The sequence below is a fragment of the Camelus ferus genome, chromosome 33 (assembly GCF_009834535.1).
Source record: "Camelus ferus isolate YT-003-E chromosome 33, BCGSAC_Cfer_1.0, whole genome shotgun sequence".
Lineage (NCBI taxonomy): Eukaryota > Metazoa > Chordata > Mammalia > Artiodactyla > Camelidae > Camelus > Camelus ferus.
This window is the reverse complement of record NC_045728.1, coordinates 19557499-19569758: the sequence shown is the minus strand read 5'-3', so window position 1 is coordinate 19569758 and position 12260 is coordinate 19557499. Positions and strand designations below refer to the sequence as shown.

General features: G+C 35.0%; 1 protein-coding gene across 1 annotated transcript in view; it reads left to right on the top strand.

Annotated features, from left to right (window-relative positions):
* The window catches only part of CUL5 (cullin 5), an 81693-nt gene that overhangs the window by 47046 nt on the left and 22387 nt on the right, over positions 1–12260 (top strand). Inside the window, exons 8-11 of the mRNA XM_032472708.1 lie at positions 4782–4875; positions 6918–7048; positions 7297–7404; positions 10089–10153. Of these exons, the coding sequence (XP_032328599.1) occupies positions 4782–4875; positions 6918–7048; positions 7297–7404; positions 10089–10153 (398 nt within the window). The remainder of the gene's footprint in view (positions 1–4781; positions 4876–6917; positions 7049–7296; positions 7405–10088; positions 10154–12260) is intronic.

Sequence of the window (12260 nt, the reverse complement as noted above, 5' to 3'; positions counted from 1 at the left end):
ACTTGTTGACCCTCATTTTGGTATATTAAGGGTGCTGTGTGAAAAGTCAAGGTGAGTCTAATTGATTCCATTGGTCTATATAGAGAGTTACTTGTATAGCTAGTTTAGAAATGAAGCAGGTAACACTAGTTATAAAGGTTTAAAAAAAAATGTAACCAAGCTAGAAAGGCCAAGAGAAGTTAATTTTGAGACTAGCCTACCACACATGCAGTAAATGAATTCATGAATACATTACAGATATCCTTGTGTGGTTAAAGACCTGATAATAATAAAGTAGAATCTTAAGGTGGAGAAACCTAGGATAATTTTTAATCCAGCTCCTCTATTTTATAGCTGAGACAAAAGCAAAATATTGCTTGTACAGGATTGCATAACTAATGAAAATCAGAACTGTTCTTACTGCTTTTTATTAAACTTCAGTGAAGCAGCACTAATTGTGCAAACTGCATACTGCTAAAAGAGGACTCTCCTACGTCACTTAGCCTGCCTGTCCCACCTTCCGTCTTCACAGACCTGCACGTTCATTCATTCAACAGGTACTGAGTGCCTGCTGTGTTTTATGGCAGGCATCATCTTTGAAGAGTTTTGCTATCTAGAGGAAGGTAAAACATCAAGCACGTTGATAGTTAAAGTGTTGCACCTTGCAGACCTCTGGGGAGAGTGCTATGGATTTAGAAGTGGTGCTCATCTCAGGCAAAATACAGGCGTTGATGACATATGGCAAAAAGTTTTTTTCTTCACGGAAGCTAGCAAAAGGAGACAGAAAGGGAATACAAGGTGAGAGAGATGGTTTATCACTATCCTTTCCATGCAAGATGTATTTTTCAAATAACAAGTATATATTTAGGGTTGACCCTGGATGCAGAACTTTGGTAAACGATGGGGGAAAAAGTACAAAAGAGGAATAACATTGTCTCTGCCCTCAAGAAACTTTGGTTAAGACAAGACTCTGGAAATAAGGAGAGAACTCTTATCAAGCAATCTCCCTTTCTTCTTTTTGCCTACATAAAATAGTTTTCTAAAGGATTTTTCAATACACAGGGACCTATGCCATAATTCTTCTCTTTATTTTTTAATAAAATATTTGTGTTGAAAGTTTTCAAATATTTACAAAAATAGAGAAAATAGTATAATGAACCCCACTCCCCAAACCCAGCCCCCAGATTTAACAGTGATCATTTTGTCATACGTGCTTGGTTGATCCTTTTTTTCTTTTTTTTCCCTCTTTTGTCCATTCCTCCTTTCCTTTCCTTTCATGTCCTTTCCTATCTTTCCTTTCCTCCTTTTCCTTTCTTTTTTTCTTTCTTTCTTTTCTCCAGCACTGAAAAAAATGATAATGCGCACTTTCACTCTAAACACTTCTGAATTATAACATTGTTTTTAATGCCTGTATATATTTCATTGTATATGTGTATTGTAATATACCTAATTCTCTAATGATGGGAATTTTCAGTATTATTTGTTATCATTAGTTTATTTTTTACAAATAGTACTTCCCGGAACACTCTTATATGCTTATATCTTTTTATCTTTTTAACATCTTTATACATATATCTTTGTCACATGTGGCAGCCTCTTGGAATAGAATTTCCTGGAAAGGAGGTTGCTGAAGCAAAGGCTCTGCACCTTTCACAGATCGCTGTAAACACCAAACAGATTTTCAGAAATGTTGTTGTAATTCTCATTCCCATTTACACTATGCCTGTTTATCTTTGTTCATCGGGGTTTTGTCAGACTATTAATTTTGCCAAGCTCAGTATCACAGATTTTAAAAGATTTTTTATATGCACTTAAAAATCACTGATGAGGCTGGGCATCTTTATCTTACTGTGGACCATTTGTGTTTCTTCTTTTGTGAGTTCGGGGTACTCTTCCATAAACATCACTTTCACTATTTTATTTCTTTATTCAAAAGCCATAGTATCATTATTTCCTGTCTGTGATTTTCAAGGCCCTTCATGATTTGGCCCTAACTTATTTTTCTAACTTAATATTGTTCAGTAAGAGTCATTCTACCCAATAAGGAATATTTCCTTATTCATATAGCTCAGTCTGTTTGTTTTTTAATTCATTTTTTAAAGCAACGTTTTACTGCACCTCTTGTTTCTACAGCTTGATTTAGTAGCAGATTACAGGCTGCTTTGTTGTGTTGTTTATCAAGTACCGGCTGTGTTGAAGCTGTGGATGTGTGGCTACGGACAGAACACAGTCTCTCTCCTTGTGAGGTTTATGGTGTGTTAATGATGTGTTTGCTTCTACTTCTTTGCCTTATTGGTGAAATTGAACTTTTTATGCACCTCTGTTGTGTATGAAGTATGCACACATTTTTTAGATACACTGCACTCCAGTTACTAAGAGCAGTGAGGATATAAACCGTGTTCTGTACTTCTCTGTTCCTTATAACACACAACTCTGAGCATGTAGCCATTGCTAAGTATATACTTGCTCTCTTAGTGTAGTATCAAAAGTTGTAGGCTGTGGACTCACATACCTGGCCTCATATTACAGCTCAAAACCTAATGAACTAACTGTGCAACATCTGTAGGTTATTTACTTAGCCTCTCTCAGCTTGTTTCCTCATATGGTAGATATCTGCGGCATAAGGTTGTCATGGATTAAATGACATATGGGTTAAATGAGATAATATTTAAAAGGCTTTTAGCATAATGCTTGGTCAGAGTAAGTGCGCATTAAAAATATTTGTTATTATAATAATTTGTTTAACCTTTCAAGCTAGAAACTGCTTCAGCAACTTAGATCCCTAACTCCTTTCACTTAAGCAGTTACCACAGTCTTTGCAGTTTACTTCAGTTGTCTTGTCGATTTAGCCTCTCCTCTTAATCCTCATTGTAACCCACAGTAAGAAATACATTTTTTATTGTGGCTTAGTATATTCTTTGTTTATTTGCTCACATCTGAAACAAAATTTTTATGGAATAGTATTTGTTGCTGTTATCTGTGTTGCGTTCTGATGTTGTTTGTACTGTTCTGTATTATTAAAGAAAGAAACCCTGGTCACAGCTATTAAAACTGATTTCACAACAGACAGTTTGAAACACACTGGTCTGGATTTTTGGAGTCTGCAAAACTTGGACTTCTCCTGAACACAAGTTGGACTACTCCTGATCTAAACTAAAATAGAAAGCAGAGCTGAAGTGACTGGGGCTTGGGGCTAATTTTGATGGCACTTTCTGTTTCTTCTTTATTAGTTACATGTAATTAGATTTATCTAGTCTCTGTTGAAGCTGGTAGTGTTCAGTTGTGCATATTCCAGAGCTGGTACGGAATGAGGTTACTCAGTGATTGGGGCAGAGCGCCCCACCTTGGCAGGGCAGAAATTTCTCAACCACTTTGTATCTGTGTGTTTTTTTATTACAGAAATTGACATACATGGATTTTAAAGTCATTAGCATAATTCTCAAAGAGGGACCTGAAAAAGATCTTTTATTACGGAAAATTTTTAACATTTTTTAAAGTAGAAAGAGTAGTATAATGACTCTCCATTACCTAAATTCAACTCCAGTAATTATCAACATTATGTCACTTCCAAGAGGAATTTTTGGCAAAGAACTTTTTAAGACACACATAGTTCCCTTCCTTAATATAGATCTATCTATGATGATCTGTTTTTCAGAAGAGAGATGTCAGCCTTGTGTACTTTGCACCCTATTCATTTTATTTGATACCTGTGAGACAAGTAAATATATGACATGAAGGAGCAGTGATGAGGTGGGGTGGATTTTCCTGAGGGCCAGCCAGAACACTGGACGCTAACCATCTTACTTGGAGTATTTCAACAGCCTTGTTTGCCAGTCTCCCTACCACCACTGAGTACCACCTACCATTAGACTGAGCATTTAGAAATGACTTTGTAGGGGAGTCAAAGCTCATTACATTTATCCTCTGTTTACAACCTTCCCTACCTATAGAATAAAATCCCAAACCATAGATTTTCATTCACAATCTGGCTCCAGCTTACCTTTCTGGCTTTCCCTCCCACTGTCTCTTCACTACTATATTCAGCTTCTTGTTCCTAGAATACTCAATCCGTTTTAAGACTTGTACTTATTTTTAAGCATTGAATTTACATTTCATCTTGTGCATGAGACCTTTTTAACTACCCACGAACAAATAGTAGTCCCTTTGTTTTTGTCTGGGGGCGTGTGTGTGTGTGTGTGTGTGTGTGTGTGTGTGTGTGTGTTGTGCACGCGCGTGCGCTTTGCCACTTACCTGAGTTGTGTTTATTAGTTGACATTTGCCTCCCTCCCTGCCCTCAATGAGACAGTGGTCTTCTCCAAAGCAGAGGTTATTTCTTAAATTCTCCTTTGTATCCTGATCACTTCTTTGGTGCCAACAGCAGCGATGCCTACTATGTGTTGAATGAATGTTCATACTTTTAGAATTTTAGGATCTAATTCCAGCACAGGTTCTCTCCAGATGAGAGTTTACCAAAGGTTGTTTTTTCTTTTTTTTTTTCATTTTGTTTTGTATATTAAAATTTTTTCCTCCCCTCCTTGAGGACTTTCATTAAAATTTCTAACGAGAACCTACATTCTGTAGCCTTTTCCTTAGAGGGAAGTATGCTTTGGTAAACTTACATAGAGTACCCATCTTCAGTAATCCTCTCGTAAAGGTAAGTAAAGTCTACTTTCAGTGAGCTTAGCTGTTTTGCTATTGTTCAAGAATGTGGTTTTATGGAGCTATAAGGCAAAATGGAGAGGAATAGATTTGTGCCTTACTTGTGCTTACAAGGGCCTTGACCAGTTTTTGATGTGTTTCAGCTCATGGAATGCTGTGTAAATGCCCTGGTGACATCCTTTAAAGAGACTATCTTAGCAGAGTGCCAAGGCATGATCAAGCGAAACGAAACTGAAAGTAGGTAAAACATCACATAACGTTCTCATACTCTTTTTAGAGGGTATCTTTGAAGCACATCACTTTTAATAAATTGCTGTTAGGTCACTCTTTTATACGTATGTATTTTTGTTATGGCAAATTATACTTAAAGAAAATGATAAAATATTTAGCATAGTTAGAAACACTGTAAAGAAGATTATAAATGTATATTTTAAGCATTCCCCTCCTCACCCCCCCCAGGTATCAGTATGTGTGTGGGTACTCTTGCATGTGAATTTCAATTTCTTCTCAAAAGTAGGGGGGGAAAAGTAGGACTCTGCTTTTAAAGGCTAGTTTAAATGATAAACATATGGTATAGGATAAAACTAGGTAATTTGACTTGTGTGTGGGACCTTGTGACAAATATTTTTAAAAAGTAATAAAATGCTCTATGTTTGTAATCTTCATCCCTCTCTCCCAAAATACATTATAATTTAAGATATCTGAAGTGTATTTTTTTACTTAAATTTTTTTTATTACTTAAATATGATAAAGGTATATTTTGGGAGGTAACAAGTACATTAAAACAAAAAAGAATACAGTAAAAATTACCCATATCCTTACCACTCCGAGATGACCACTTTTAACATTTTGATGTATTACTCTCTAGATTTCATTATGTAAAATTGCGAGGTCTCTAGTTGCATTTAAAGTATGTATTTTGTACCTTGAAAACATTATTCTCAAGAATATCTAGTAAATGAGTGATAAAGATGAGTCTTGCCAGTAAGTCATTTCTAAATGGGAATTTAATTTTCTGTGGAAGAAAGTACTTACGTCCCAGATCTGACAAACCAGTTGATAGGACCTTCTAATGGAGAAGCAGAAGAGGAGTTCACGGCAGGCTAAAACCAGCTTCTTTAAATTTTCCAAGACTAAATTGCATATTTCCTAAATTTACATAATTACATTATTGTACACTGGTTTATCTGATCATTCACTCAAATAAAAATTATGATTAGGGTTTCTTCTATAATAGTTAATAGCACCTTGTATAGAAATAATAGCATTATCAAACATAAAGAGTGAAATCCTTTGATTTGGTTAACATTTTTCTTTGATTGCTTTATTTTCTGATGTGTTCCAAATACTTTGAACAGTGACTAGCATGAGGTAGATAATAAATATTTATTAAATAAGAAAATATATATATATATTTCAGTTCACTTAAGTCCATACACTCTTCAGAAGTAGTTTTGTAGTAAAAAGCAAGTTTCTCACTTGGCATAAATGAATTATTTGAATTTCTGTATGCCAAGCTCAGTAGTGTTATGTCAGATCCATGTTGGACTCCCTTCAAAAGGACTTATTTAGTGGTACCCAGTTCAGAAGTAAGACTTTTCTGAAGGTCAATTAAATGGTAAAACAGGAGAAAGTGCTTTTTTGTAAATTGAAAAAGTTTTTATGAATAGAGTTTTATGCTGTCTTATCTGAGGACATGATTATTTTACCCCTTAATCACATGGCTGTGTTTTGTGTATTTAATATTGCATCTATTTTATGACATGTACTAATCTTTTGTGTAAACTTTTGTATTTCTTAGAATAAATACATTCCATTGCATTTGAAAATCAGATGACTCATCTTTTAAGAGGAGTTGGGTTTTACAGTGTGTGTGATCACTTCAATTAGGATTTCTTACAAAAATAATTTTTGAAGGAGGAGGCTGTAGCTCAGTGGTAGAGTGTATGCTTAACATGCTCCAGGTCCTGGGCTCAATTTCCAGTACCTCCATTATTTATAAACAGACAAACAAACAAGCCTAATCCCCCCCAAAAAATAAAAGTTATTTTTCTCAGACTGAGAAGGTAGATTAGGAAGTTCTTACTGTAGAGTCTGCAGTTCTTACTGTAACAACCCCTGAACTAATTGTACCCACAGAATACTACTAAAGCTGTCAGCTTCCAGCTAGTACTTCCCCGCACTCATTGTGACAGGCATCATGGATCCAAGATACAAGGCAAAGAGAAAATCTCTTCTGGTGGATGAAAGGGTTACATGAGTATGTTCTGTCCTTTCAGAACTACATTTAATGTTCTCACTGATGGACAAAGTTCCTAATGGGATAGAGCCAATGCTGAAGGACCTGGAGGAACACATCATTAGCGCGGGCCTGGCAGACATGGTAGCAGCTGCTGAAACCATTACTACTGTAAGTCTTCTCGGTGACAACATATATATCAAGGTTATCTTCTCAATGCAGAATCAGGTGTTTAAAATAATAACTGATAGCAAAACAGTAATGTTGGAACACCTTTTTTAAGAAAAACTTTTTTCAGAAAATTTTCCTAATTTTAAAGCTGTAGTGTTTTATTAAAATTATGTTTGTATTTTCTCTCTTTTTTGTATTATTATTTTCTTTTTAAAGACTCAACTGAATATAAAACACTTTATTTTTAGGACTCTGAGAAATATGTTGAGCAATTACTTACACTATTTAATAGATTTAGTAAACTCGTCAAAGAAGCTTTTCAAGATGATCCACGATTTCTTACTGCAAGAGACAAGGTATATATTCCTGTATATTAACATTACTGTCATAATTTAATTTTAGTAAGAAACTTACATCATTATTCTATTAAGTTACAAGCTAAAAAAGCTAGCAACACTGATTTTTCATCAGTGGAGGGCAACCGTGTTTATTATGTTTGGTTTGTTAGTGCTTTTGTCAGCATTGGGTATGCATGTGAACCAAAATTTAGCTAGAAGGTTGTTCTCTTCCTCATTTTTCAAGAATGTTTTCCTGTTTTTGAATATTACTGATTATTGAATTCCTCTTCATCCTTCTTCAAGACCCAGGTCATAGCATACTTCTCATGGACCATCCTTGATACTCTGCCTCTCCCCACATCCTGTCCCAAGCAGAATTGATTTCCCTGTCCCCTTTCCTTTCATAGAGCTCTTGTGACAGTTACATCACATTTATCCTTGTTTTCCATACCCTCTTGCCCATCGTTATAGGATAAAGATAATGAAACAGTATTATCCTTAGAATTGTGTCTTTTTAAATGACATAAACCTGTCACTAGAAATTACTGTTAGTTCCCCCCTCCTTCAGCTACCTTTCCTTACTTCCTAAGTTAGATTTTTTTTCTAGACTCTTAAAAAAAATCAGCTTTTTCTAGTAGGCTTTTTTCCTCATTATTTTTAGATAAATAAATGAATGGTTAGAAAGAAAGGTAGGTAGGTAGTACGTGGGTAGATAAAGTAGGAAAGGGGTTAAGGGAGTGTGGAGGAAATGAGGTGGTTTGAAGTGTTCAATTGGCCTGCAGAGGGTTTATTCAAAGCTAGATTGAAGTTGATTAAGGAGTAAGCCGTGTGGTTAAGAGAAGAGTACTCTAGCCAGAGGAGACACAAGTGCGAAGGCTCTAAAGCAGAGATACACCCGTCATGTTCTAGGACTAGAGAGGAAAGAGATCATTGTGGCTAGAGGGGGCAAATAGTAGGAAATTAAGTCAGAGATAATAGAAGGCCAGGTCATGTAAGACTGTGAGCCATTGTAAGGAGTTTGGTTTTTACTCTGAATAGGTTAGAAAGTCATAGAAAGATCTCGAACAGAATGATAGGATCTGATGTATATTTTATCAGGATTACCTGGCTGCTACAGAAAGACTAGACCGAAGGAGGCAACAGAGGAAGCAAGAATATGGGTTAAGAACCTATTTAAGTAATTCGATTAAACAATGATGGGAGCTCTGCCCAGAACAGTAGTAGGTAGAGGTAGTCAAAAGTGGTTGAGTTCTGTTTATATAGTGAAAAGAGACTATACAGGACTTGATAATGGAACCAGACGTGCAATGTGATAGAAGGAGATCCATCAAGGATGGCACTCCAGTTTTGTTCTGATCAGTTAGAAGTATATGCTTGCTGAGATGAGGGCAGATGAAGACTGTGGAAGAAGCAGGTTTTGGGGAGATGGTTGAAGAGAGATTGGGAACTCAGTTCTGGACAGGTTAACTTTGAATGTTTAATAAACATCCATGTGATAACACCACGTCTGGAGCTTAAAGGGAGAGGACAGGGCTGCAAAAATAAATTTGGGAGCATCAGCAGATAGATGGTGTTTAAAGCACTGACACTGGCTGTGATCTCCAAAGTTAAGAGTGAAGAGATCCAAGGACAGGCCTGGGGCAACCTAAATTTAGTTATCAGAAAGATGAGGAACCCAACCATCTTTCATGAGGAGAGAGGAGAATGATTGGAATGACCAGGAGAGTGCTATGCTAAAAAACAAGTGGAAAAAGCACTTTCTGGGAGGAGAGTATGCTCTTCTGTTGTAGAATGCTGTTGATAGATCAGATGGGTCAGATAAGATGGGGATTAGCCACTGTCTTCAGCAACATGAAGGTTGTGAGTGACCTGGACAAGAACGATTGATTGGAGTAGTAGTGAGAAAGCCTGGTGATAGAATGGCTCACAGTAAGAATGGGAGTAGAGAAATTAGAGACAGTGAGTTAGATAATTCTTTGTGTGTGTGTGTGTGTGTGGATATGTGTTTATTTCTTTTGGGTAATTAACAGTGGAATTGCTGAATCATGAGAAGTGTAAATAACTTTATAAAATCCTGTAAAACTGTTTTCCAAAGTGGTTCTACCATTTTACAAATCTATCAGCAACACTTGAGATAGATAATTCTTGAGTTAGATAATTCTTCTAGGAATTTAGTTTAGAGAGAGAGAGAGAGAGAGAGAGAGAGATGGGTGAGTACCTGAAGGTGGACAAAGTCAAGAGAGAATTTTTAAGATTTAAAAAGTAATATGTATGCATACTGAAGCTGCAGAAAACAGAGAGGAAGAAAATGACACAGGAGAACTAGGAAATTCTGATTACTTCAGTCTTCTTGATAAAATAGGAAGCCCAACCATCAGCTGAGAACTTGCATGGGAGAGGAAATATTGGAGGTTTGAAGAGAAAGGAGGTGGTATGAAAATGTTTTCCAGGAAAATGTGTGGACAAGAGAAAAATAGTATGGTTATCAGGCAGCATTAAGACCTCACTTGAGAATTATGATAATCATATGACAAAGAACATGCTGATGTCATTGCCTTGAGGAATTCTATCAGGCCAGATACACCAGTAAAATTAAAAATCAATTTATATTTTATGTATTTTTGGAATTGTAACAATTTATCTAGCTGTATTTTAAGTGTTAAAAATAATGTTTATGTTTTACTTTAAACCATTTTTTGCAGGCATATAAAGCAGTTGTTAATGATGCTACCATATTTAAACTTGAATTACCTTTGAAGCAGAAAGGGTAAGGTTTTTAAAAATTATGTATTTAATATTCTTACTGTTTTTGGAGAGTACTGTGTGTTATTGAATATGCAGAAGTGCCCTGTTTCCCTAATCCTATCAGGTTTGTTTTTTTGCTTTTTTAACTTTTATGATTTTTGCTGCCTTTAATTATTAAGAACTGTTTCACTTTTAAATTTTATATTGTCTCCTATTATTACCAAAAAATGTTGACATTATTTTTTAAGTAGAAAAAATGTTTTGTTCTTAATCTTTTTGAATCTCTACTTGTTTTCCCTCCTCATTATTCACCAGTTATTTTATAACCTACAAAAGCATGGAATATGACTCAATTCACCATAATGATTTAAAAAAAGGAGAAATAATTTTAATGTAAATTTTTATATTGCCATTTTTAAAACTGATCTCTCATTGATGAGCTCTCATATCATCTCTCAAATAAGATGGACTTACTTGTGCTAAGTACTATTATAGAAAATCTAAAAATCAAAATTTAATGAAATATTAATCTGAGCTAGCTATCATATCTTCAGAGTAGTACTGAGTAGCAGTAAAGGTTAATTGGAAAAGTCTTTTTTTTTTTGTAATTTCTAGCTGAGAATTGCTATTTTAAATACATTTTATACATAATGCTAATAAAATATTTGAAAGTAACATGTCTTAAGAAGGAAAAGTAATTGTTCAGGATTTTTTTTTTAAGTCAGTGTCAGTTTGTCTTTTTTGAGCCATGTAAGTTATTCAAGTGCTATTACAGTGGAAGACACCTGAGTCCTACAGTTTTAAAGTAATTGGAATAGTTTAGAAGGGCATTTATTGTGTTCTCTTTATAGATTGTGAAATATATGAAACATAACATGACATATTGGAGATCCCTTCATATGAATACATAAAGGTCTTCTTCAGTCTCCTCTGCTCCCAGAACTTTTTAATAAAATTTTCAAACTCAGGAGTAAAGTCACTCTATTGCCTTATTAAATGTGTACCTCCCTATACACCCATCAGTCAGCTTTTTAAGTGCACTTCAAAAGAAGTTGCAGGCATCAGTAACCTTTACTTTCTAAACACTTCACCATATAGCCATTAACTGAATTTTGTGTTTGTTTTGAGATAAAATTTACCTTCAGTTAAATCCATAAATCTTAACTGTATAATTTTGTGAGATTTGACAAGTGCCTACATCCCTGTTAAGATACACAGTATTTTCATCATCCTTGAGAGTTTCCTCATGTCCATTCCCAGTCAGTTCCAACTCCACTCCCACTTCCTTCCAGAAGGCAACTCTTCTGATTATTTCAACATAGGTTAGTTTTGCCTGATCTAGGACTACATATAAATTCATACAGTATATATACTTTTTGTGTAAAGGTTTTTTCAATTCAGCATAGTGCTTTTGAGATTCAGCCATATTTTTGTGTATCATAGGGGTTTGTTTTCCAATGTGGTTGTAGTGTTTTACATGCTCACCGGTGAAGTGTAAGAGTACTAGTTAATCCACATTCTCACCAATGTTTTTAGTGTTATCATTTTAATTTTAGTCATTCTGTGTGTAGTATTACCTCAGTATAGTTTTAATTCCCATTTCCCTTATGACTATTGATATTGAGCACTTTTTCATGTATTTTTTGGCATTTGTTTATTTTTCTTTATAAAATGTTCAAAATTTTTGCCTGTTTTTTTTTCCACTGGGTTGTTCCTTTTTATTAGTGAGCTGTGAGTTTTTATATATTCTGTATATAGGTCCTTTGTAAGATATATGCTCTTCTTTGTGGTTCTTCTTTTTTTTTCTTTGTGAAATTATTTTTTTTTTTATTGAGTTATAGTCGATTAACAATGTTGTGTCAATTTCCAGTGTAGAGCACAATTTTTCAGTTATACATGAACATACATATATTCAGTGTCGCATTCTTTTTTGCTGTGAGCTAAGATCTTGTATATATTTCCCTGTGCTATACAGTATAATCTTGTTTATCTATTCTACATATGCCTGTCAGTATCTACAAATTTCAAACTCCCAGTCTGTCCCTTCCTGCCCTCCTCCCCCTTGTCTGACAACCACAAGTTTGAATTCTATGTCTATGAGTCTGTTTCTGTTTTGTATTTATGTTCTT